The following is a 27,844-nucleotide window of genomic DNA, read 5'->3' as shown; positions in this document are numbered from 1 at the left end:
AAACCGGAGGAGGAAACATAGTTTCGCACACCTCTGATCGGCTACTGACGATTTACATTTACATTTACAACATTTATCAGACGCCCTTATCCAGAGCGTCTTACAACCAGTAGTTACAGGGACAGTCCCCCCGTGGAGACACTCAGGGTTAAGTGTCTTGCTCAGGGACACAATGGTAGTACGTGGGATTTGAACCTGGGTCTTCTGGTTCATAGGCGAGTGTGTTACCCACTAGGCTACTACCACCCCCATTGAAAGAATTCAATGATCTAGTAAAAATGATGCTCAGTATGAAGCACCAGTGGTTAGAATCAGAGGTGTGTAAGACATTTACTGTACAGACAAAAAAACTGACCATAGTTTGAGCTGAGTTCATTTATTAATGTAATTTATTTAAAGAAACCAAACATAATTAAGAGTTTGTTTGTGTCCTCAGTGGAAAGAGCCCATTAAGAGCTTTCATGAGTATGAATATAGAGTAAATAATGTGTTACATAACCCAGCTACTGGGTATGCACAAGCCAGTTCATTTTCTTCATGCCCAGATAAATGAGAAAGTGTACCCATTGTAAATGATATCAGTAAGTGGACAACAACAGCTGATCCATCAGCTGACGGCCACTGATGCTGTAAGCCGGTAGGGCACTGAAAGGAATGGAAATAGAAGATCCGCTGTGCTGAACCCTTACAGGAGTGACACCTCACTAGAAGTTTCTCTAAAATGAATTGTCGGACCAAACACTGTTGTAACCCCCCTCCACACCAGTAAGTGGTGCTGTAATTCCCCAGTCTCATCCAAAGTGCACCTAGGTCTCCACCGCACTGTGTTAAATAACCTGAACACGTTGTTGTTCTCCAACCTTGTCTTTTCTTTAGAAATGTGCCTCGGAGAGTGGATTTCTTAAAGTTGCTACAACCACAGGCGTTTTATGCACCATTGTTAAATGTACGATGCATTTGGGGTTATAGGTCATCTGCTGTGCACATGAATATGCGGAAAAGAGAAATTCAGTCTGTTTCCATGCGGACGCAAGGCCAAATCAGATAGAAATTTCACTGGTTTAGAGAAAAATGTTGTTGTGTGGACAGGGTTTAAGATTCTGGTTTAGAGATTGTGAATACATATGCCATTGCCATAAACAAACTGAACTAACTAACTTATTTTACTGCTAACAACACGATGTACACGATTACCTTTTAATCGTGTACATCCAACCATTTTCAATACCACTTTTTCTGGTGTACTCTGAGGAAATACACTTACATTTACAGCATTTAGCAGACAGTTCCCCCCTGGAGCAACTCAGGGTTAAGTGTCTTGCTCAGGGACACAATGGTAGTAAGTGGGATTTGAACCTGGGTCTTCTGTTTCATAGGCGAGTGTGTTACCCACTAGGCTACAACCACCCACTACATCTGTCTGTTCCTTTGGGTGAGTGGTTTTATGATACTTTAGCCTTCATAGACCAATGGACTTTACATTTTATCTTCTTTTCTGTATTCCCCAAACTGAAATGCTTCCAGAACAGTGGTTGTTGTGGTGTTGACGAGGACATTTTTATTGACAGCTGGCCACATTATTCTCAGATGAACGTCTGCTCTAACAGCTGGTGAGGACAACATCGTCTCAGTCATTTTCACAGAGTAGAATCATAATTTTTTGAGAATCGACGGCCAGGTCTGCTTTTCTCTGAATTTGGATACGCCAGTTAGCAAGGACCAGTGCATCGTCCTCATCAGCCAAATGGTACCCACAAATCGTTTTCCAGTATAAGCACGCTAAATTGCTTGAAACCTATCCTGTAAGCAGAGTTAGATTTATACTCGGTAGCTTGCCTAGCTAACGTTAATGCTTATTTCGAGCAAGGCTGTCTAAACGAATTACTTTTTAAATATTTAAAATGATCAACACAGCTGCATTTTGTTCACTTCCTGTGTGGGGTCTGACTTTCACACGGACATGTCATTCACTCTTAGCTGAGACGATCCCCACGTAAAGATGTAGGCAGACCGTAAAGGAGTTTTTGGGCCGATTCGGGTGATGCATTGTTTGTTCATTTTTTCAGTGGTAACACGAGAGTAGCGTGATTGTGTCCATCTGGACACGTCTTTTCTTTCATGGGAGCATTACGTATGATATTTGGCACTGTGTGATGTTTAAACGATACTACTTTTCAAACATATGACAACCAGGGTTGGCTAGAAAGATCTCAAGTGACATTAGATCATACCAGATTTTTCCAACGCGGGAATTCCCTCATGGTTTCTAACCATGAATGCTGCAGTGCTACCAATTTGCAGTCAAATTAGTCGCTAATGCTGCCTCATTGTCCCAGAACCCGGCATGTGTTAATGCTGACAACAGCCGGGTCTGATGAAAGGCTTCGCTCTGTCAACCTGTAGGCGCTATATATATATACATGTGTCCGCATCCTTCTGGACTGTCCATGCCAGGCCTAGTTAAAAGCATTGACATGTTTACAGCTTGAAGGCTTGCTGTCGTGAGTTAACAAGTTGCTCACAGCTTACATCAGGTCCACTGGTTCTTACCTGATCCACACATTCCCTGTCCACAGACAAAAGAAACAAAAATACTCCGAAAAGTACAACTGCGGTATAGTTGCTACAGACATTGCTGGTGCTCTCCACTGCAGCACTGCCTGTAATCTGAAGAACTGAGAGATGTATCTGCATTATGCAATGATCACCATAAAAGTGGTGCAATTAAGTATTCCTTCATGTTTTAGAGTTGAAGAAGCAAGGTCTCAGCGTTTTGCTTGTTTGTGCCTGATTTTCCATGTTGTGCATGAAAAAAAAAAAAAATCCAGTCTCTAGTGGATGCGGAAATAGGCCACGCCATTCTCTCAACAAAGGCAGCTGTTACAAAACGTTTTTGATGTTTTCATGTATTTAAGGGTTTTTTGACCTACGAATACATGATTGAACTAGGCTGTGACTATCCTATAGCCTGAAAGATGACCTCTACAGGGGTCAGTCCTGATACATCTACTCAGTTGTAACCTGAGCTGTAATGATACTCAATCCGTGAAAAATGGCCTGTGACAAAGATCCAGAACGGAACCGTGAATTTGAATTTTTTTTTATATCTAATTATTTTTTTTGTGTGGAGTTTTTCCTTGTGTGCAGAAGGGTCAAGTGTAGGGCTTGTCAAAGCCCATTGAGACATACTGTATGTGATTTTGGGATATTTAAGAAATAAATGTTGTTGTTGTTGTAATTGCAACCTCAGGGGAGCTAAGATGGTGCATGTAGATTGAATCCGTAATCATTTAATAAAATATGTATGTATATATGTATGTATGGATCTATGCTCAGCCTTCACACAGCAGCAGCAGGGGGTCGTGTAAAGCGTCGCTGCCCTGCATGACTGCTGGGATTGTTTGTGAGGACTTGGTTTCAAAAGAGGTTCAGAAGATTCAGAAGAGCTGAATTTTTTTTTTTTTACATTCTTTTTAAGTCTGAACATTTGTTTTATTTTTCTCCGTTTCTGAAAATTGGCTCAAAGGGTAAAGATTTCTCCTTCACCAAAAATGTCGAGTTGAGTTGATGCCAAAGAACTGTATTTTTTGTCTAATCTGACCACAACACATTCACGTAGTCCTCCTCTGATTCATTTAGATGTTCAGTGGCAAACATGTACATGTGCTTTCTTGAGCAGGGGAACCATGCAGGATTGCAGCATTTCAGTCCTTCACAGCGTAGTGTGTTTTCTTGGTGACTGTGGTGCCAGCTGCCTTGAGATCATTGACAAGTTCCCCCCAAATAGTTCTGGGATGGTTCCTCACTGTTTTCATTATCAAGACCAAAGCTCTGTGGTCTTGGCCATGGTGCAGAGTTTGGAATCTGGATAGATTGATTGCTTGTATGGATAGATTTTTTTTTTTGTGAAGCTCCTGTATAAAATACAACTGGGAGCCAGCAATCTTACTGATCGATAGGGGATTAAATAATTATGCATTTTTAAACCTGAAATTACAGACTGATCGTTCCTTTATTAATCGGCAAATGTACAAAATCAGCAGGGGATCAAATATGTAATCATTTACGTTGGGTCACATGGGCTGGTGACAGTGGGACCCATTATTTGGAGCCAGAAGTAGTGAGTGGTTGATCGGGGAAAGCAATGCTTTTACTGAATTTCTGAAGATGTTTGAAACTTGGAATTTTTTTTATAGAAATAAAGAGTTAACTGAAAGAGACTGGTGTTGGACTACTGTGTCAGCACCGAGCACGTTGGGCAGCTCCATTTCCCCTATTCATCTGCTCAGCGGCTGCACGAAAATGCTGCATGAGTCGAGAACAGAAAACAAAAACAAGATCTAAATTTCGGTATTGAACAACCGCTGTTACTGTGGAGCTGTGAGAGGTGTATAGAAGTGATTTGGAGGACGAGATTCATTTGCAGGTTTCTCCTGAGTCGCTGCACGTATCTGTGCCCGCCTATTAGGGATGTGCGGGCACGGATCATGCGTTCGATGTCACTGTTGGTGATGTGGTTGGGTCAGTAGTGTTCTTCTTTGTTAGCGTTGGAGAGTCTGAGGGCATTAGCTGGTTGAGGTGATGGTCCGGTGATTGTGTGTTGGGGAGATTAGGAGAGTGCAGGGGATACTGTGATTAATGTGAGCGCCCCCTGCCTGTTCAAGTAATAAACCACTATGGGTGATAAATGCTCTGCATCTCTCTTTATGCCCCATCTGCACCTTACTCCACGATACGTACAATGACAATCAGATTTGTCAGTGACAATTTTATTTGGCAACTTTAGTCAACAATGTATGACTGCTGCCAGCATTGAAGCAGACACACAAATTGGTCTGCATCCCAGATGGAGGCTTTTTCTAAAGATGGTTTAATGGAATCATGTCCTGTGGTCTGATGAGACCAAGATGAACTTATTTGGTCCTGATGGTGTCAAGCGTGTGTGGCAACAACCAGGTGAGGAGTACAAAGACAAGTTTGTCTAACCTACGGTCAAGCATGGTGGTGGGAGTGAGAGTGAAGTGATTGTCATTGTGATACACTGCATCACGGCACACGGTGACACAACAAAATATGTCCACCGCATTTAACTACCACCTTAGTGAGCAGTTAGCAAAGGCGTGTGTGGGGACGATGCTTTGATCCTGTGGCACCTTGGCGATTCGGGCCACATTCCAATTACAGGTCTGCTTCCTTACCTGCTGGGCCACCACTGCCCTCATGCATCTAACCATGTCATGGATATGGGTTGCATGAGTGCTGAACATGAATGCCACGTCTATGAGGCCTAGTTGGATTGAGGATTGGGAACTAAATTGGCTGTAGGTGCGACTATATGAGAGAATGGTAGCAGTCAGAATAGCAGGGCAGAACCGATGTAAAGTTTACCTCTAAATGAAAACCCACATAGTCCGATGCCTATAAAACAGCCGCCACTACCACTGGCGTGGCTCTGAAGAGTGCTAATTACTTTCACGTCTCTAATTCGGCCGTGTTTTCTCGCCAGACGCCGTCTGGTTCTCTCTCCCTGCTGCATGTCCTTTGTGGGCGTAATTAAAACGGCCAGATTATACCTGTTTCTGCTGTTTTTGCAGAGTGAAGACCCCCAAAGGGATCTTCTCTGCTCTCCGGAGAGGGAATCAGACTTTTGATCCTCGTCACATCAACCTTCAAGCAGCTTCCGTTCACTCGCGTTGTTCATTTAATTATTTTTGTATCTATTTATTTATTGAAGATGCCTTGGCATCATTTCGCCGTCACCGCATCCCTGTGAAATGCCCCTAGAGGTAGTCTAGAACCCGTGTGTGCCGTTCTGACGTATTTGACTCAAGTTCAAACTGCGTCTGCAGACACTCGTAAGAAGGGTTTAAATGAAAAATATTAAAGAGCGGTGGAGAAGTCGCCTTGTCACACAGAGGCAGACCCTGTTAAGCATGACTGATTAATTAGCAGTCGGCCTTCATGCGAAGTGGCGCTGCACTTCTTATTACGCCACGCTGGTGCAGTGTCTCAGGAGAGAGGCAGGATGGGATGAAACCGCTTGGTTCCTGGTGCTCGGTTGATGTGGAGTGATATTTCACACCTTCTCCCTCTTCTAACGTCCCACTGATAAACTGGAGGGAGATGTACATGGCTAATAAAAGGTTTGGCTTTTGCCCAGCTATTTATTTTTGTGTGTTTCCAGATACAGACCAAACTCTGTAAAGTGAAAGTGAAGTGATTGTCATTGTGACACACTGCAGCACAGCACACGGTCCACACAACAAAAATTGTCCTCTGCTTTTAACCCATCACTCAGTGAGCAGTGGGCAGCCATGACAGGTGCCCGGGGAGGGTTTGCTCAGTGGCACCTCAGTGGTACCTTGGCTGATTGGGATTTGAACCAACAACCTTCTGATTACAGGGCCTTTTTCTGAACCGCTAGGCCACCATATACCCTAAAGTTAATTTAGCATTTTAATAATTACCACAATTATCTACTTCATAATGTGAAAGCAAAATGTATTAACATCATGGAGATAAAAACTAATTGGGCATATACCCTTACGTTCCATTGAGCAATTATCTCATTATACATTGTGTTGCTGGAGCGTATGTGTTCCAAGCTGTCTTCCTCTGTTCTGTCCTAATGGGGACCAAGAAACATCACATATATAGGACAACCTGAGGATTCATTTCTGACATTAGAAAGTAGGAATGGGACAATATTTTTTTCCCTCTATATGATTCACTCCATGATTATGTTCATGATTATGGAAATTATCCGGTATGATACAACCACATTTTCAGAGTTGGGGGACACTACTACTTTCAGTGTTTGAGAATCGTCATGCATGCATTTGCAAAGCAAGTATAGAAGTTAGGCAGACTTGAACAGTGGACTTGAAGTTAAGGAAGTTAATGACAATGGCTTACATCAACTATGGTAAATCTAAACTCAGTATGAAATCAAATACACAGTAGAATTTGTTTATTGTTTTTTCTCTTTTGAAATTGCCGCATTATTGCATATTGAAGGTCTTGATGTATTTTAATATGATGTGAGAATATACATATTTACACAGAGGATGTCAATAAATTCCAGACTATAGAGCACACCTAAGATGCACCTACTAATAAAAAAATAAATTGTACATTCATAAGCCACACTTGTTTATAAGCCGCAGATGTCCCCATTGAAAAATTTAACAGAGCAAGATTTTTTTTTTTTTTTTACTTTTAATTAAATAAATTTGATATTCGGTAATATCCACAACTACATACAGTGGGTACAGAAAGTATTCAGACCCCCTTAAAATTGTCACTCTTTGTTATATTGCAACTCTTTGCTAAGATCATTTTAATTTTTCTCTCATTAATATACACACAGCAACACATATTGACAGATTTATTAACAAAGAAAAACTGAAATATCACATGGTCCTAAGTATTCAGACCATTTAATGTGGCACTCATATATTTAACCCAGGTACTGTCCACTTCTTCTGATCATCCTTGAGATGGTTCTACACCTTCATTTGAGTCCAGCTGTGTTTGATTATACTGATGTCAATGCATGTCAGAGAAAATGAGAATCACGAGGTCAAAGGAACTGTCTGAAGAGCTCAGAGACAAAAATGCGGCAAGGCAAAGATCTGGCCAAGGATACAAAAAAATTCTGCTGCACTTAAGGTTCCTAAGAGCATAGAGGCCTCCATAATCCTTAAGTGGAATGATTTTGGATAATGGCTGAAGTATAACCAATAGTGAAAAATTTAAGGGGGGGTCTGACTTCTTTCCATACCCACTGTACATAACACAATTTTTTCTTTTTTTTTTTTCTCGGAACAGTGTTTTTAGCAGTATTAAAGGGCGATGGTAAATTGTGACCGTAGCCGCCTTGCGGCTTACTGTAACATAGTGCCATTTCCCCGAAAGACGCTTCACAACGTCACGTCTGTTATATATCCCCTTGTCCTTTGTGTTGTGGGTATACTGCCGAGTGGAGGGTAGAGTTGTAGACTGAGAGACTGGGAGAGTCTGGCACGGAAGAGAATGTGCTGGCAAGGTTCACTGTGTATGTGGCAAGAACCAAGTTAGCCTATAAAAAGCATTGTAAAAGCCGCAGTTCTCAAATCGTAGCTGCTTATAGTCTGAAATTTTCAGTTAAAGAATGTATATTAAAATTTTCCACTTGGGATCTGATTATTCTGAGGAGGCCTCTGGGCCTTATGCTAGTGAAGTTGTGCAAATGTGAAAAGTTTTGGATTTTCAGTGCCAGTAATGGATAAAGTTGAAAAGGAGCTTCAGTGATGACATTTCAGAGAGACGTGACCATATTTGACACTTGGGCAATGCAGGTGTGTGTGCAGCAGGAGCAGAGGGGTGGTCTTGTTTTTGAGTCAGTCATGCCGACATCAAAGAAAAACTCATGCTGCACAGCTTACACACTCATGCAGAGTCACCCTCAAAACACATACACATTCCTCACCCTCACCTTCACCCTGAATCCTCTCACGCCTGTACCATCAACACACTAGCACACACGCCAACACTAATTCATCTGATCACACTTTATCACCACTTTTTCCCCTCCTGCCGTCTGACTCTATATCTGCTTTTGCTGTTGCCCTCTTGGTCAGGTTTTTCCATGTCTCTCTCTCGCCTGTGCTTTCTCACTCTCTGTGCTTGAGTGTGTATTCTCGTGGGAGGCAGCTGTGTATTTGATATATAATTCATTTCCCTCCTCTTTCCCCACTCAGATTCTGTAATTAATGACCCATCTGTCCTCTTCTGCTGCGATGACAGCCAAAATGCCTCCTCCACAAGCAATTCAGTACACTTACCCCTGCCATGACCCCCATAGCACACCAAACCTTACCACATCATACCATACCATATCCTATGTCATACTATACCGTACAATACTGTACCACACCACCAAATATTAAACCATACCATATCATACTAAATATCATACCGTATGCCATACTATACCATCCCACCACAAAACTAACTTACCTTATCATACCTTACACAGGGTATCTGTCTTAAAGTCTTAAATTGAATTTTCAAAAATTACGGCCTTACATAAAAATCACTAGTAATTCATAAATTGGGTCTTATACTGCAGACCCAATAAGTTTATTTATGGTTAACCTCTAACTAATTTGGCGAATTTCTAATATGTGTTTTGCATTTTTGCGTATGAAATCGGAATTAGCAGAACTGCCTATGGAGCTAGATGGCAAAATTCTACACTCACCAGCGGACATGTATCCGTTGACGCTCCTGGGATAATCCAGAGGGAAGAGTAGAAACAGGACCTAAGAAACAGGAAGCACGGATGTTGTGCTCCTGGGATAATACAGAGGGAAGACAAGAAACAGGACAGAAGACACAGGAAGCAAATAAAGACAGATAAAAATCTGGCTTACTTGTAGTAGTCAGGATGAAATAGAGGATGTCACATGACAATGCTATTACATTAACATAATATTATGCGATTTATATTATGAGGACTGAAGAGGCAATATTTTTCGTTTTATGCAGTACATGCCAAAAGTTTGGACACACCTTCTCATTCAATGTGTTTACTTTATTTTCATGACCATTTACATTATTACTGAAGCATTTGTTGCCACACACTAGGAAAAAAGTAATATAGAAATATAAAACATATTTAATAGTTTCTTCAAAATAGCCGCCCTTTGCTCTGATTACTGCTTTGCACACTCTTGGCATTCTCTCGATGAGCTTCAAGAGGTCGTCACCTGAAATGGTTTTCCAACAGTCTTGAAGGAGTTCCCAGAGGTGTTTAGCACTTGTTGGCCCCTTTGCCTTCTCAACTGGGTTCAGGTCCGGTGACTGTGGAGGCCAGGTCTCTACTTTTTGTTAAGTACAGAAATCCACATTCATAGTTTTGATGCCTTCAGTGAGAATCTACCAACGTAAATGGTCATGAAAATAAAGAAAACACATTGAATGAGAAGGTGTGTCCAAACTTTTTGGCTATTTGTTTTCCATTCAAAGCCACACCCACCCCGTACAACAGCACAGCTTTCTTAAAGCAACCCGCACATTTTACAAGTTGTATGTGTGACGTTACGATGACAGCCCAGGTTGGAATGTATATGGAGACAGGCAATTGTTGTATTTAAAGTTGTAGTTGAGAAGGCAACAACAAATACAAAATTGTAAAAGCACCTAAAACCCCAAAATGTCCCATTTATATCCAGCAGTTGCTATATACAGGTTGGAGGGTCATACATTTGATGAAAGTGGCCTTAAAGTGTTAAATATGGCTTAATTTTAACTTGCAGAACCCTGCTTACAACACCGTACTACACCTTACCTTAGCACAGCATACTTTACCACATCATACCATACCATGCCATATTATATAATGTCATAATATAACGTACAGACACCATACTATACCATAATAACAGATACTACACCATACCATACCATATATCATACCATATGTCATACAATACCACCCCATACTGTTCCATACCTAACAACACCATACTACACCTTACTATGCTGTTTAGGTAGCTATATTGGGGCAAAAAAGGTTTTGGCATCCACTCATTGCGCAAGTTCCCCCACTTAAAAAGATCAGAGTTCTGTAATTTTCAACTGTGAGAGACACAACGTAAAAAAAATCCAGGAAATCCTGCAGTGCTTGAAAGATCCCCTGCTTAGCGCCAGCACATGTCCATGCCCTTCTAAAAATTGCCAGAGACCATCTGCCTGATCCATATGAGGACTGGGAGAATATCATGTGTTCAGATGAGGCTAAAATACAACTCGTATTTGAGGGGGGGGGGGGGGATTCTTGAGTTGCATCCCAAGAACGCAATGCCCACTGTGAAGCATGGCGGTGGAAACATTATGCTTTGGGGCTGCTTTTCTGCAAAGGGAACAGGACAAATGATCTGAATTAAGGAAAGGATGAATGGGGCCATGTATCGTTGAAGTGTACCTTTGATGAAAATTACAGATCTCTCTTATCTTTTTAAGTCGGGCAACTTTCATAATCATTGGCTGCCAAAAACTTTTTTGCCCCACTGTAGTCACTACTAGGAACACACTACTTCAGCAGTTGGAATGGCATGTAACAGTCTTGTGTATCACACACCTACAAACACGCCAGACCGTTGTGGGTACAGGGCTGCTGTGTAAGGGCTGTGTGTGTATGTGTGTGTGTTCATAGGCTTTTCAAGTGAGCCCGGCCAGACTTTCAGAAGCCGTTTTGGAGGCATCAAAGACAAGTGCTGCGGTGAGTCACCGGCTGCCTTTCCAAAAAGAACCCAAAAAAAACAAAGACAAAAAAAAAAAGTTTTGTTTGATATGCATGTGTGTGTGTTTGTGTGTGTGACGTTCAGGTGGTCAGGACTCATATTCCACATGCATGAACCAGCAGCTTAGAGTAGTACACCAGAGCATGTGTTTATTATCATTTTTAAAAATATATTTTTAATAATATGCAAAAACATATCAAGACCTTATTTCTTCGTTCTCGCACTCATTGTCCACCTCACATATTGGAAGTGGAATAACAGTCAGCTGTTCATAAATATGTGTTGCCCAAAGAGTCGGAAAACTCAAACATGGTCTCAGTGTGCAGTTTTGACGGGTGAATATAAAAAAAAAATCTATGTATTAGCAATCCATATTGTGCCGTTCAAATCTACCTTATACACTTTTTATTTTTTTAAATTTGCATTATTCATTTTATTTTGCAGGGGAAAAATAGTTTTTCTTCTATATTAGATCCAATGCAGGAAAAATCTCATCATACATCATTGGTGAAGTTGTTGAACCCTGTTGCTGGTAACCAATCAGGTTTTTAGGTCCATCCATAATCCCCCACACCTCATGTAACTGATTTAGACTTTCAGGGACGTCTGAGATCATGAGGAAATGGCTGGGACAAGTGTGTGTGTACTAGCTGGCATATTTCTTTGCTGTTGTATCAAAAATGTATGAGTTGTTACCCTGGCATATGGTGCTTGGGCTCCACAATGCTTAACACTGGCCCAGCACAACTTTATTATATAACGGGCATATTAAATCATGGACAGGGACTGTGAAAGCAAAATGTCTAGACTGTAGTCCTTTTCATAAATCTATATGAATTTGGTGTTAAATCAGATGTGAGATGTCCGCCTCTACAAATGAAATGGGAGGAAGTGGAACCCAAGAATACTTACAAAACAGTTCAGTTGCCACCATCTTTGTCCAGGATTGAAAATCCACGGGCGTGGGCATGAGGATTTTAATGGAGGATCTGCCAACCTGCAACTAGATGAAAGTGTGGTGGGCAGTGCTGCTGACAGCATGCGGTTGGAGTGTGTAGTTCAGTAGAAAGTCTGTTATTTGTTTGCTGTGGGTTTACTGTCTCCACATCTACATTCCAACACATGTATTTAGCCTTAACCTGTAATTCTTTGTGACCAGCAAGTTCAGAAAATTGCTTGTGTGAAGAACCTGGATTCGATATGAATTTAATCACATGCGGTGATCACTACAATGTCTATAATTGTAATGTATTATTAGAAGGTTAATGTAAAAGTAGATGTTGATATAAGTATATAGCTGAATTATTGTACAAAATACCTGCCTCTGTGTATTTTAGCAAACCCTGGAGAATAACCTGACCAACCTGGTGAAAAGGAACACGGAGCTGGAGAACCAGATGGCCAAACTCATTCAGATTTGTCAGCAGGTAGAGGTGAGTCCTATACACAGACACACACACACACACACACACTAACCATCAATAACTTGCCATATATGTGCAATGAGCAAAGTCATGAATCTGTAGGGTCACCAGAACCTCTACCCCATTATTATAAGACATCTGTTTTGTTGATCTGCATTTTGTCCCTTCAGATGTGTGCGGTTGTTCACTTGTTTGCTGGAGGCTGAATGTCAGATTGAGCATGAAAATGTGAGAAATGCACGTGGTCACTGAGGCTTCATTAGTGGAAGTTCACCTCAGGCTGTGTTTCTGACTGGGGAGTTACTCATCAGCCATTACTTCTGAAGGTTGTTCTCAGTTTTTCTTGTTAGTGATGTACGGCTGAAGTAAGTGCCAGATAATGTTTCAGGTGATTGGATATGCAAAGTAACTGAGCACTGTCCTTTTTTTTTATTAAGTCAATGTTGCCAAATTTGTAAATAAAATAAAAAATCAGCCACTTAAAACAAGGACACACACTTTAATAACAGTGTCAAACGCACCCGGGTTGTACTTCAAAAGCCATTCAAGTGACAAGCCATTGTTATTTAATTTGCGCCATGACAGCCAGGACCCTGGAGATCTGCATAGCCTGCAGGTTTTTGTCCTGGAGTGAACCTGACAAATCTCCTGGCAAGGAACGCATTTGAAGCGGCTCCATTTGCATTGCAGTGATTTAATGAGCAGTCGATGGCGTCGCTGTGGGAAGATAATGAAAGTGCAACAAAAAAAACAACTAACATAACAATTCAATATAACTGTATGTGGCTGTTATACGTCCTGGTCTAGGTCAGGAACGTGAACTATTAGAAAGAGGGAGGGAAACGCCACAAACATTTGAACAAGGTCAACTTGAAACACAGTCAGGCCACGAAAAAGCACCGGGTAGACTAATGGGAACAGGGCATCTGTCTGGCGTATTTTCCCATTCTCCTTTTCCTCTCCCCGTCTCCCCGTCGCAGCAGACCCACGCCATCTTTAACGGCCTCACTCCGAGGGGAGTGCAAATCAGAGTCAGGTCTGGGAGGAGTTCCGTAAATTACAGGCTCCTCCTACAAAAAGGAAAAACACAAACAAGACAGTGAATACAGACCACACATCACATGATCACGGGACATAACAGGCTGTGAGGTACAGGGCATGTTCCAGATGTCTGCATTGATCTGTTTCTGTAAATTAGATACTCACCCATTGTTCACTAACACATTGATACCATCAGACAATTTAGACTCAGCAATTCACCTACATGCCAGAGGAAACCTGCAGTGTTATTTGAACTCATGATCTTGAAGATGATCATGATCAGTTAGTCAAGAAATCTATTTTCCTTCTATTCTAGGTTACCTAGATCACCTGACCTCTTGTTGGCATGCTCACAATCGGACAGCTGTATGTTTTACTCTCTGAATAGATTGTCACAATATTTCTTGTGTGATGCCAATTCACACAGTGTGAAGCAAAAGGTCAAAGGTCAAGATCTCAGCAGATCAGTGCCCCTACTTCGGGGCAGTGGTTGGCCTAGGAAATTGACTCGTTCATTTTCTGTTCGAATCCCAAACTCCCAAGGTGCCAATGAGGTGCCACTGAGCAAAGTACTGTCCCCGCACTGTCCTCCCCCCTGGGCACCTGTCATGGCTGCCTATTGCTCCCTCCGGGAATGGGTTAAATGCAGAGACAGGATTTCACTGTGTTCACTTTGTGCTGTGGTGTGCCACATATGACAACTAATCACTTTAACTTTCATGGTATAGCAAAACCTCCAATTCATAATAGATATTGAACCGCTGTTTGTTTATTCATTCGCTAATGTCACATGATCAGCAGGAAAGATAAACCTGAAATTCACTAATTTAATTTATTCATTTCTAATTTATTCATTTTTAAATTACCTTAGTTGAAAAACATGCTGTACAGGTAATAATATAAGCAAACAGGACATAAGTTAAAATGACAGAGCAATAATACCAACAATTTATGCTTCAATGAACCAATAACATATACATGCAAATCACAGAACCCCTTAGAACCCTGATTCGCGCCACAGCTAAGAGTTGATGCTGTCAGTGAAGACTGACTTGAGATCCTGTCTGAAATTAAGTTCAGTAGTCTAATTCCCAAACACAACTCTAGACACGATACATGAATGTTGTGGTCAACTGTATTAAAGGCAGATATAGGCCTAAAGTTGGATAGAACACTGGGGTCAAGGTTACTCTTTTCAATGAGCGACGGTACTACAGCCTGTGCAGCTGGAGTGCAGCTGGAACACAACCAGAAATCACTGACGAATTAATGTGGTCAACAATGCAGGGACTGAGGCTATTCAACGTCTCCTTGATAAGTCAAGGTTGCATACTGTCAAGAGGGCAGAAAGAATGTTTATTTAAAGCATACAGCAAGGATTATGGCATTTTGGCCAAAACAGGGCCACCAAGTCTAGTATGTCAGTACATGTAGGGTTAAACAGCTAAAATAAATTAGGGTTAATATTACAATAGTCATCTAGTTAATGGTGGTAAGAATTGTAAAAATCAATGGTTAATTGTGTGCACAAAATAAGTTGGTGCACCAGATTTAAACTGCCATTGTAATGCTAAATAAAACTGCTAAATATGTGAGCCACAGATGTCACTTACACATTAATTCAGACCAAAAGACAGCACAAGTTCCAGTGTTTGTCCTTTTTCAGGCCAGACACTGACTGAATAAGATTGAATGTGTCAGTTAGATTCATAAAGTCCTTTAGCCAGAGGTCCAGATTCGCAGCAGACATGAATATTAAAGTCACCAACAAGTACCTCTTAACCATTTGAATCATCTGTAAAATCTCATATAAAGTCTTTAATGTGTTTAGATGGATGCTAGACCAGTTGTCTTCAGTTCAAAACTAAAAAATGAATCCGACGGCATCCCTCAACACTGGAAACTGGATCGGAAGCAGGGTCCAGCCCTCCACCTTTGCCCACCGGTGAGGAGGAGCTAAAGAAAGTACAGTCAGGAAGGAAGGAGCTCAGAGAACAGGGTGGACTCACACACTCGCATCTAGGTTTCCGTCAGAAACATAATATCCAGACAATGTGAAATAATGATAGCTCATCCTGACCTATGGGCAAAGTTGGAGGTCTGGTGGCTGTCGTTCATTTCTTAGTTTTGAACTGAAGATATTTGTGAGAAACTCAAATATGTGAAATAATGAAGAAATTTACTCAGACTCAGGGATCGGGGTTCCCTTGTGTTCTCCCCCGTGGCAATAGGCCTGCCTCTCCCTGGGTACCCGAGTCAGTGCTGGGGATGGTTCCGGTTTACAGCCAGGGGACCACTAATAACAGGCAGGATCATACAAGGTCCTGGAGGTCCCAGTCAATAAATGAATGCACCTCTGAGCTATGTTCGCGCTCACCTGACTTCACGAACGACTGACAAACGCCTGGTTCATTGAAAACATAATGTATCGATAATCTAATCGTGAGAGGCTCGAGGGAGGCTCTCGAACCAAGCTTAACTGCCCAGTTGTTTGCGATCGTACGCCATTGGAGCAGATACATATTGGCCTTATAAACCGAGTACATTGAGAGCAAGTAATACTGTTTTGTTCTCTTTTCTTTGTTGCTAAGTGTTTATACCAATCTTGCATCAACCAAGCTGAGACTGCAGAGGCGGATGACACATTAGTGCCTTTGTTCCCCACAGTGGACACCTTAACAGTTGAGTAATGTGGATTTGGTTCTGTCTTTTAAAACGCAGCACCGTCGATGAAGTACGACGGCAGGACGAGCTGTAGCTGCTCACGTCTGATTCTCTCAGAGCTCATTTCCTGAGCCTATCCATTGAGGCTTAAACCAATCAGGGGCTAAAATGCCAGCATCCTCCTCCCATAGCGTGGGCTGCTCCCTCAAGCATTTTTCTTTTTTTTTTTCCACCATGTAGACCTGCTAAATAATTGTACAGGAGGATGATGTGACTTGGCATTAAGTAATACAGCGCAACCAGATAATTATGCACATAAACTCACTCGGCAGCTCAATGCTCCTCTTTAACCTCCGAGGGATATGCCAAAAAGCGTTACCTGCATGGCGCATGTCCCTTTCAGGCACGCATTTTTTGGTGTTCTGGGCCAAGTCGTCCACTAAACACCACATCGTTGGCTGTGCAGTTGCTTTAGAAAAGGCGCTGAGGGGTCGGCGTCTCTGCCAGAGGACAAAGAAAACCCAAAGGATGGCTGCTCACCGGCTTCCTTCTCCTGCAGTCAATACTTTCTCTGCCCTCGGCTCCCTGAAGCCTCTCAGGCTGCCTGTAACATGCCTTTTTGTCCTTTTTTAGTTTCGCTTGGAGAAGTTGCTGCAAAGACACACACGTTCATGCAAATGCAGAACTCGACCCAAATCAAGCATTTTGGTTCATGTAAACAGTGTCACAAAGATTTCCACCCTCAAGCACACAAAATCCATTCGCAATGCTAAACGCAAGTCCATCCAGCCGCCCTGGATTCTTCACAAGAATTGCAATGTTGTGCAATCACCACAGATTTGACCAGTCACCGCGAGTCCATTACATCGGGCAGCCACATGAGCATGTAGACAAATGTCTTTAACCCACAGAAATCACTACTGTTTTATTCTCACTGGAATTATGCATTTAAAAAGTGGCAATAAGGCATTTGAGGCCACAACAAAAATCCTGTGAAATCCTCAAGGGATTGGATAATATGGAGATGTGTTTGTTTCATGAAAACACAATCCACAAGCAGCTTTTGTTTGCAATGAAACAATCTTTGCAATGAAACAATCATTTCTTTCTTGCTTGAGAAAATGACTATTTGGACGCAGCTCAACTAACTTATTAGAATTGTGATGCTGACATTTTTTTTATATATATACATGTGTGTTGGATGTGATTGTCTATGGATCGGACAGACTAAACTTTGTTGTACCTTGGTAAGGGTGTGTGTTTGCAGTGTTTCTCACGATGAATCGAGTGCAGGGAAGTGCATCGTCACACTGGAAAAAATACGTCTAGATTACTGTCACGTTGCGGCGGTAGTAAGACAAGTCACATATGCACGAATAATCATAGAAAACTATTTTCACAGAATGTAGTAGTGAGGTCAAAAAGGTGCAGTTCATACGCACAGGGAACCACACCCCCCTGCCTTCTTGCTCGATTCAGTAAAAATGCTGTATAAGTGATTTTAAAATTTCTGCTGGATGGCAGAAATTGTTCCTGTCTTTGTGTTTTTTTTTTTTTTTGGTAAAACACTGTTGTAAGCACTCAGGGAAACATTGATCCTGGAGATCAGTGTATCAGACAGTGGAGGAAGAATCACAATATTGTTGTATATATTTATTGTATTGTGGTTGTGCCCCGCCCTGTCTCCCCAGAACAATTAGTTTAAACGTGAGAAATGGTTGTAGGTTTCCTAAGCGTGATTAATCTGCAACCCTGGAGCCACCGTCAGGAGGGTGGGGTCAACATTTACTGACTCGCTGCTGGATCATTAATAACCGTAACCTGCCCATCCTGCACGATTTAAAGGAAGTAGAGAGAGATGAGGGGGATATCAGGGAGGAGAAGTGACAGAGTGTCCCTCTTAGACACTGAGCACCTCCTCACCCATAACCCACCAGAGGTGGCCTCAGATCTTCTGATAGAGGCAAAGCAGGACATGTAGACATCCAGACTGCACTGCAGTGCCAGTGATAAATCAGCCCTGCTTTACAGGGAGGCTGAATTGGAGTTAATGGTGTGTATGAGTAAGTGTGCATGAGGGTATGAAGAGTGTGTGTGCATGTAATTAATGCAGCCTAATTGGACGTTAACTAGCTTAATAAGCTTTGTGAAAACACTACTGAGGATGCTGATGGGATTGTGCACTTCCTCTTTTCCCGCTTTAAGGACTGAACTGCCAGTGCCTTCTTATGCATGCACTGTGATGCATATACAGGTCACCATCATAATTAAAAATAATAATAAACGAATGAATACTACATGATATTCTGTATTTAATGTTAGATAATTTTATGTTTTTCATTTTTATATCACAGTTACATACCCTGTGTTTTGTATAGTAAAAAGATTAAATTAGTTTTTACCACGTATGGTGGTAACCAGCACATTACTTATGTTAACAGCTATTACTCTTTTACCGTGTAGCAAAGTCAGGCTCCAAACCATCTGAGTGGGTAGGCATCTTTGGAGCATAATTCCTGAGGTCAGACTCTTACAAACTCACTCAGCAGCTCTTCCTGATTCAAAAGGTGGCAAAAAGCATGCAGGGATTCCTTAGGTAACCTGAAGATAATGGACCAGTATGACTTTGTATACTTTGTTCAGATCTCATCTTGATGGGTCTGGATCTGAATTTTTTTTTAACTGAGAGGTTGGTCTCTGTCCCTCAGGTGAACACAGCCATGCACGAAGCCAAGCTGGTGGAGGAATGTGACGAACTGGTGGAGATCATCCGACAGAGGAAACAAGTCATCGCCGTCAAAATCAAGGAGTCCAAGGTACCAGGATCCGCACCCGTCCCTCCCACACAGTTCCTGTCAGCTCTGTAGACTTTTGAAACACTGTAAATGGTTCTCAGGAGATGATGAGTTAAAAGGTGTGTTTTGGCTTCGATGGGATTCGAAGCTGTCAGACGGTTGCGTGGCGCGTGCGGAGATGACAGCTCGTTCCAGACTCGTTTTTTTGTCATCGTGACAGCAGAAGTGAGACCTGTCACAGTCCGCCTTTACACCCAGACTACAGCATCTCCTACAGGGCAGGACAGGTCTCCACATAGTGAGGAAAAGGATGGGGGGGGGGGTCTTGTTTACTCATAACTTCCTGTTAGAGACCAGGACATGAGAACCGGGAGTCTTGAGGGATCAGTAGCACGTGTTTTGTCTGTGGAGCACCAGAAGCATCTCACGTTTCGCAGACACGGGCTGAGGGGCGGAGGAATGAGAGCGCCAGTAAAGTGTGTCTTCGCAGAGGCAGCATAACATCTGAGCCTCATCGGAGCGGCTCCAGGCACGTCTGGGAGAGGACGGAGGATGGAATGAAAGAACGAGGGGCGGCAGGGAGCGAGAGATGTCGACTCTGCAGCAGAACTGATGAGATTAAAGGGAAGCAGCCAGATTCCCAGAACCCCGGAGCTTCTCACGCTGGCCGGGTTAATCTGTTGCAGTACAAACACTGATGGAGGTGAAACCACAGCTGCTCTGGGTCACTTTCAACCGCTGTGGTGCAACAGCAAGTCAACCCGACTCAGCTCTACTCACCTTTTAGGTGTTCCATCAGGAGGGTTGTAGCTGTTTCCACCCCACTTGTCGGTTTCAGCACAGCTTACTTCAAACCCTGAGGTGACACACTACTGTACTCAATGTAGCCTGTATTATATTATTTTAGTATTTTTTATTTTTGTTTGCTGATACTGATAGAGCACCCTGCCACATGGCCAAAATCATTCAAAAATTGGTTGAGGTTGTTTTGAGGTCCCGTCTCAAAATTCTCCAGAACTTTGTCCGGTCGAGCATCTGTTGGATGTGCTGGAAAAACAAGTCCTTGGATGCACTTCCTCAGAACTTAGAGGACTTTAAGCATCTGGCTCTGGGCTATTCTGGTGGCAGTATTAGTTGGATGGTCATAATGTTGCATCTGCTTTGATAGTTCAGCAAGTTCTCGCGTGTCACATCGAAGATGTTGCCACTGCAGATTCATACTGCATACTTCAGTACCGAATTGTTGGCATGCTATACCAACTGGTTCCAGTGGTAAAGTGCTGGAGCTCTCAGCTCCAGTCAGCTTTTGCCAGGTCTCACTGACCCAGCTCTTCCAGATCATTATGGGTGGTAGTTGCCTAGTGGGTAACACACTCGCCTATGCACCAGAAGACCCAGCTTCAAATCCCGCTACCATTACCATTGTGTCCCTGAGCAAGACACTTAACCCTAAGTTGCTCCAGGGGGACTGTCCCTGTAACTACTGATTGTAAGTCGCTCTGGATAAGGGCGTCTGATAACTACCATAAATGTAAATGTCATTATTAAACGAGTAACTGCAAGCCTGCCCTATTTTGAAGGCTTCACATGACATCTCAAAAATGGCTTGCGAAGGCTATACCATTGTTTGTATCCAGAGTTGAAATTTTCAAAGGGCACAGTCTAGGCTTGATATCTAATTTTACACAAGATCACTTTACGTAGCCATCATTGAATATTGTTTTCCTTGGTTTTACTTTACTCACCTCCTGCTTTCCGACTCCGTCTTGCCACACATTTGTTCAGAACTGGCCTTTGGATTGCATTTTATCTTTGACCTCATTGAATTTCCAACGGCCCTGTTGCGTTTATCAAATCCTTAATTAGCTGGATCAAGTGGGTCTGGAATTGATCTGAACAATGCGGCATTCTGGATAAATAAGTCTGCGTCTCTGTCTGCTGGTCCTCACCAGTAAAACAGCCAGTATAAAGCAGAAGTGATGAAATGGCGCCCATCCCTGGAGTTTTGGCATAATTGAACACAGTGACGAGTGGCATCTATTAAGAAGTCTCTCAGGAAGCTGTTTCCTATTTGTGGGAAGCAGTGATCCTATTGATGTGAAAGCCGGCAGGAGATTACTGGCCTTCAGTCGTGAATTATCTCAGCTGAAACCCAAACGAGCAGCTTTAGCTGGTCTAATGCCATTCGAAACCCAGATGCAGGAAGGGTTTATTTCAGGTCATAGAATTTTCCTCAAATTTGCTATGTTTTTGTGGCGAACAAACTCCAAAATGCTGTGCATTAAGAGTTAGCATTCTATTTTAGTGGTACTTCCAGAGAATTTATAGTCCATATGATGTTAGCCACAGAAATCACATCCTGATGTAATCTGCGATGGGCTCAGATGGACAGTGCCTCATAATGGAAAAATCGGCTGGCATTGGGAGCAAGATATAAGATAGGACGAAAAATGGAAGCCATCAAAGGCAGAGTACTGTCAAACTGGGCAGCAACCAGGAGAGGAGACAAGAGAAGGGTAGAATCACACTGTCTCTGACAATCTGACCGCAGGGATAACAAGGTCAGCAAGACCTTGACAGCATACAGACTCGTAGCCATTAAGATCGGGCTGACACTGCTGGAAGACATGATCCACGTCTGGAACCTTGGCAAAAAGACCCATTGGATAAAATGTTGTGATGCAATTATTGGCGGACATGTAGTTAGGGCTGTGCAATATCACAATATTTTTTAATATGATTTAATGTAGAATTACATATATATTTATAGTGCAGTTTCATCAGAAGTAGAGTTTGAGAAGCAGAACCTGACTGACCCATATTCAGTTGATTTAGCCGTTTGACAGATTAACATAACTTTCAGTACTGACTGTCTGAGTGGTTAATTAGCTTAAGTTGTAGTAAACTTGCTGTAAATACTGCTGCTAGGGCTGCCAAATTTCTCAACCCCAAATGATGGACACTTTCTTGCAGGTGCCCACACAGAGCAGATGACCAACAGTGCCGTCAACGTGGAAACTGCTCCTGTATAGATTCAGCTGCAGTGTAAAGATCACGTTTGGCAAGGCAACTGAAGTACTGCATTATGGGATCTGTAGTTTGTGTGTTATCAGCGCTTCATATCGGCAGGCAATTCTAATATATCTAAGTGATGTCACGGGATTTGGCACTGCGAGTCTGACACCCCTGACCAGCCTAGAAGTTTGTTACTGCTCACCACTAGTGGCCAGTGCACACACGCACACCAATAGTCGCGTCTCATTGCAATGTTTGGATGACTTTTGGCCAATGAGGCTGAGATTGGAATACAACTGCCCCAGAAGGGACAAATAAAAATCACCCGTATTTCAGGATGTCCTGGACAATTCAGCCAAAACAATTAAATACTAACCTTCTCCATTTTTAGCATACTGTCAGGACTTGGACATTGGGGCCGGAGTTTGTATTGTGTGTCTGTGTGTTCTACATGTCGTCAGTAAACCCTGTCCTGTGAAGTTGTGCATTTGCCATGCCATGTCGCCACTGCCATGACACCTAAAGCAAATGGCAAATGCAATAGATTACCATAAACAGAGAAGTTAAAATATTAATGGCACCTCCTGGAGTAATAATCCATCACAGTTACTTAATGAATTCAAAGTTTATTATTGTGCTACCCTTCTAATATTATGATTATGATTTATGATGACTAGTTTTGTTCTTCTGACAGTAATAATGTGTGTTTTGGGCCAATAACCCTCACATTTTTCATATTATTTAAATTAATTATGATTTGAAGACTCATAATCACAATATAATGTGTAAGCAGTGAATCCAGCCCTCAGCTGAGAAGAAAATTCCATTAGGTTCCTCCAGTCGGGGGGGTCTTTAATTCCAACCACAGGGATAGTAGTAGGAACAGCCCGTAGGAACCTCTGTGTGAGTGTGTTTCTGTACAGACTGATTGACATAGCTTGTGTGTAGGTGGATAATTCCCTCGCCCACCCACACCCTTTCTCTCTCTGAATTCGTGAACCCGGCAGCATGAGGCGGAATGTGCATCGTGACGGGGTGCTAAATGTCCTCTAACCCAGAACGCCGACATCTCAGCGGTTAGAGGGAACCGGCACTGGCCGCGCAGGATGGAAGCCTGGCTGAAATGCACTCATCAGCTGTCAGGCTGCTGAAGAGCATCAGGCTGTGCTGTCACCTCCGCAGCGTTGTGAGCTCGTCTGACAGACGGCGGGGAAATCACATGCTTATCCGCTGTTCTAGCGCATGAAAGAATCTCCTCCTCCTCCTCCTGCAGTGAAAAAGCCGTGACAGCAGACACACATACACACATTGCTGGATGGGATGGGTCTCTGTGTGTGTTTGTGTCATTGCATGCATTTGTATTAATGTGCAGTTGATTTTGTGTGCACTGTGTGTGTATATGTGTGAATATGTGGTGTGTGTGTGTATGTAGGTGATGAAGCTGAGGAAACTAGCCCAGCAGATAGCGAACTGTCGACAGTGTCTGGAGCGCTCCAGCGCCCTCATCACCCAGGCAGAACACAGTCTGAAGGAGAACGACCACACCCGCTTCCTGCAGACCGCGCGGAACGTAGCAGAAAGGTAAACGCACAGAGATCCCTCTCCCCGCGGGGCCCGATATCCAGTCACGCGGCTCCGCTGTATTTACTGCTGCAGTAGGCTGCCAAGGTGTTGTTTATCTGGATTATCGAACAGCCAACATTTTATTTATACTCACTGCCCACCTGACTCTACACTTTCTGCATTTTTTTTTTTTTGAGGGTTGCCATGGCCACTGCCTCATCGCAGGTCCTCATTCCGGACGTGAATCTGAACGAGGCCTTCGACAACTTTGCACTCGACTTCTCGAGAGAGAAGAAGATTCTGGAGGGTCTAGACTATCTAACAGGTGAACTGTGCTAAAATGATATCACCGTTATGACCTACTACTTCACAACAGATATCTGTAGTCATAGGCAAGTCTAAATACAACATATTTGTAAATCTATCATGTAAATGGGCCCAAAGCATCTGCTACTCAGTCAGACTTTATTTGATAGAGAGGGGGACTGATCAGCACAACACAACAAATTGGAATACCATGCCCTCATCTTGTGCATACACTACCAATCAAAAGTTTCGACACACCTACTCATAAATGAGTCTTTATTTTTTTTTTTAAGACTTTATCATTAGTATTTTCTTAATATTTTAGGCTGAGCAGTGAATTTCTGCCTTCTCCCAACTACCGTGCGTTAGAAAGTGGAGATGGTTTTTCCAACAGGATAGTTTCTTATGTTAATGATCATATCATGAAGATGCTTATGATGATGATAATAGTGTGCAATCATGAAAGAGAGGCAGCGCCGATTGTTAAGACATGCTTCTTTTCCTGTATTTAGTTTCTCAATAATTTGTCATTGTTGCCACAGTAACTGATACTGCCTATGTGCGGTTAGGGTACATTGAATATGGTTGATTTTTTATGGCAGGCAAACCTATTTTGACTTTTGGGAGTATCATAATTTAATATGCTGATTCAACTGCTCTACACATTATCATTAATTCTGGTGAGGTAGAACACCTAGGTTTATCCCTTGTACATGGGCTGTATTGCATGCTATTATATTATATTATATTATATTATATTATATTATATTATATTATATTATATTATATTATATTATATTATATTATATATAATGGTACATAAGCACAAAGCAAAGGGCCCTTTAACCAGTTCCCTCAGAACACATCTTGTCATTTGTTGTTGACATTTATAGATTTTCCTGTCTTTCCATTGTTGTGTTCACCACTGATCAAATTATGTAAAATACATTTGAGAAATTATCCTCTTACACATTTATTTGCTGGTTTTATTCAGTTATGGGGTGTAGCCTAGTGGGTTAGTCACCCCCCTATAAACCAGAAGTCACAGGCTCAAACAACATTTGCTACCATTGTGTCCCTGAGCAAGGCACTTAACCCTGAGTGTCTCCAGGGCGACTGTCCCTGTAACTACTGATTGTAAGATGCTCTGGATAAGGGCGTCTGATAAATGCCACAAATGTAAATTATGCATAAAGGGGTCCCTCTAGATTTGTATAATAAATTATTATTTACATAATTGTTCTGCTCTTATAGTCTCTTCAGTGGTGGCCTAAGGCTTTTTTTAAACATATACATTTTTATGACTGCAGGGGAGCAGCCATAATGAGTCAGAGAACCAGGACAGAGATGGCATTAAATGTTACTTGAAAGTAGCACGAGGTCACACAGGCAAAACAAGACAGTGTGTGTGTGTGTCTGTATGTGGGTGTGTGTTTATGTGTGTGTGTGCACCATATGTGCTAATTTTAATGTAAGTGCTCTCGTGTTTGTGAACAACAGCACCGAACCCGCCATCCATACGAGATGAGCTATGCACCGCCTCGCACGACACCATCACCGTCCACTGGACTTCAGAGGACGAGTTCAGCGTGACGTCATATGAGCTGCAGTACACCATCTACACCGGTCAGACCAACCTGATCAGTGAGTGACACGTATACACACACTCTCTTCACCAAACTTCACCAAACACCTCTGAATTTCTGGCTCTGTGGGTGAGGGTGGGTGTCTCATGATGTGTCGATTTCGAGTGAAAGTTCATGGAGTAGGAAGCAGCATGTGAGATGCTGTCTTCAGCATAACAAAAGAACTTCTGTTTTCAACAGCATGCTCCCTCTTTACCTCAACATCTCCCTGAGGAGCTTTCAGTGTTATATAACCGCACCTCCCAAGGACTCTCCACAGCAGCTTTTAATTCCAGAGCAGGAGCCTGCCGATTCCTGACAGCTCTTAAAAAAAAAAGATGCTCATTTATCTGTGGATGCACAGTGCACACTCTCCATTCACTGCAAACTACCTGCAGACGTTCCCAGATCTCCCTCCGTCCCGGCAGATGGCTGTAACTTACTCCTGCTCACTATAAAGAGAAGGAGAGATGGAGAGGAGCGATAAACTGCAGGGGCCAAAGCCATCAGCACCGTTCCTCGGAGGACAGAAAAAAGTGGGATGCGGCCGCTCCTGCGAGGCGCTCCTTTAAGCGGAGCGGCTAGCACATTATCAGTGGCAGCTCTCCCGAGAGGAGGAAGGCGATCCGGCCTATGAGGCTCACGCCACGGTGGAGACTCAGGGTCGGCCCGAGTGGCTTCCATTTCAAACTGTTTGCTAAAAGCCCTGCGGGCAGCCTGCTGCTATTGGCTAATCTGTTTCTGTGTTTGGCAGACTGCCCTAATGGCCCATTTCTATATAAAACAAAATCCCCCTTTGTTCATTTTTCAACCTTAATATTGCCCTGCTCTCCAGAATGATTAAAACACGTTTTGAGTTATAGATGGTCTGAGGTGTGAGGAAGTGTCTCTTCCTGTTATATATTATATATTATATATATAGTTTTTTTTTGGGTCTCCGGCCAGTATAATTAAAAAGAATTCTTCCAGAGGCAAAAACCCCCTCTGTGGCTAATTAACGGAACCGGAGCTGGATCAGCAGGATCTGGAGGCTATGGGGACGGACCACTTCCTTTTTCCACCAAGCCTGATACAGCAATCTTTGTGGAGCCCTGCAGGCTGATGGATCAGGACCGAAGAGCAGGTGGCCTACTGCAGACTACTTGAGTCTGGCCGGGTTTCAGCCCTGACCACATAAGCTGTTGCTCACTGTTTGTGAAGTGTCGTTTTTATCAGGGTTTCAGCAGAGTATTTAAAAGTCTTTAAGAATTGTCTATTACATAGACAAATGACAGAAAGAGGCTCAAACAGGGAGATGATCTAGTCTTCTTTTTTGACCTCTGACCTATTACCTTTAACCACAAAGAAACACAATGAAGCTGCTTTTTTTACATTCAGATAGAGATTGATATTGGACATGACCTAAGTGGGTCTCTCCTATTTCCTGTCTTTTTTTCCAGTCTTTTCTAGTTTGATATGAGGACTAACATGTTGTCACCGATCGAGTGGATTATGAGCATTGATGCTTTTCTGGAACGTCTGTGCAGCCCTTCGACTTTTCTCCCTCTTTCCCAATATTCTCTCTGACTGTGTCTTTCTTTCATCTGTCTGCCGTTGCCGTCTCAGACAGACACACTGAGTCTGGAGCTGCTCTCTCACTCTGTCTCTCCAACTTTCTCATTCTCTTACTCATTCACAGAGCCACTTTGAAGGCTAGAACTTGATTTCAAAGGGTTGAAATCAAATGCATTTTAAATACTGTTGTTGTTTTTTTTTTGAGGAGGGCATGGAGATACACATTCCAGAGAGACTTCTGCCACATGTCACACTGCTGGGTTCAGATTTTATGCTTGTATCTGTAACTTTAACTCTTTATTTATACAATGTGGTTTTGTTATTATTTATGAATGCTTTTGCCATCTTGTCAATTATTCAGAAGTCAGCCATGCCATGAGAGGCATTAAAGTTCCTCTGAGCCTGAAGTCACAGGACAGTCAGGAAACCTTCATACACCGATATTTATCATTTGGTCATTGATTTATATTCACAGTAAAAAAAAAATATATATATATACAATTTTTTATTAAAAGAATGCTTTTCATTACAATTTTTTTCATTAAATTTTTACTTTTTATCAAAGCTTA

General features: G+C 42.4%; 1 protein-coding gene across 6 annotated transcripts in view; it reads left to right on the top strand.

Annotated features, from left to right (window-relative positions):
* Positions 1-27,844, top strand: part of mid2 (midline 2) — a 111,689-nt gene that overhangs the window by 74,941 nt on the left and 8,904 nt on the right. For 4 of the 6 annotated variants that reach the window (XM_028960281.1, XM_028960278.1, XM_028960279.1 and 1 more), the window contains exons 3-8: positions 11,201-11,266; positions 12,626-12,721; positions 19,126-19,233; positions 23,660-23,808; positions 23,988-24,115; positions 25,597-25,740. In XM_028960281.1, the coding sequence (XP_028816114.1) occupies positions 11,201-11,266; positions 12,626-12,721; positions 19,126-19,233; positions 23,660-23,808; positions 23,988-24,115; positions 25,597-25,740 (691 nt within the window). The remainder of the gene's footprint in view (positions 1-11,200; positions 11,267-12,625; positions 12,722-19,125; positions 19,234-23,659; positions 23,809-23,987; positions 24,116-25,596; positions 25,741-27,844) is intronic. The other 2 variants (XM_028960282.1, XM_028960280.1) reach the window with 1 other exon arrangement.

This window comes from Denticeps clupeoides, chromosome 18 (assembly GCF_900700375.1).
Source record: "Denticeps clupeoides chromosome 18, fDenClu1.1, whole genome shotgun sequence".
Classification (NCBI taxonomy): domain Eukaryota; kingdom Metazoa; phylum Chordata; class Actinopteri; order Clupeiformes; family Denticipitidae; genus Denticeps; species Denticeps clupeoides.
Note: the sequence above shows the minus strand (reverse complement) of the source record. Positions and strands in the feature narration are given on the sequence as shown.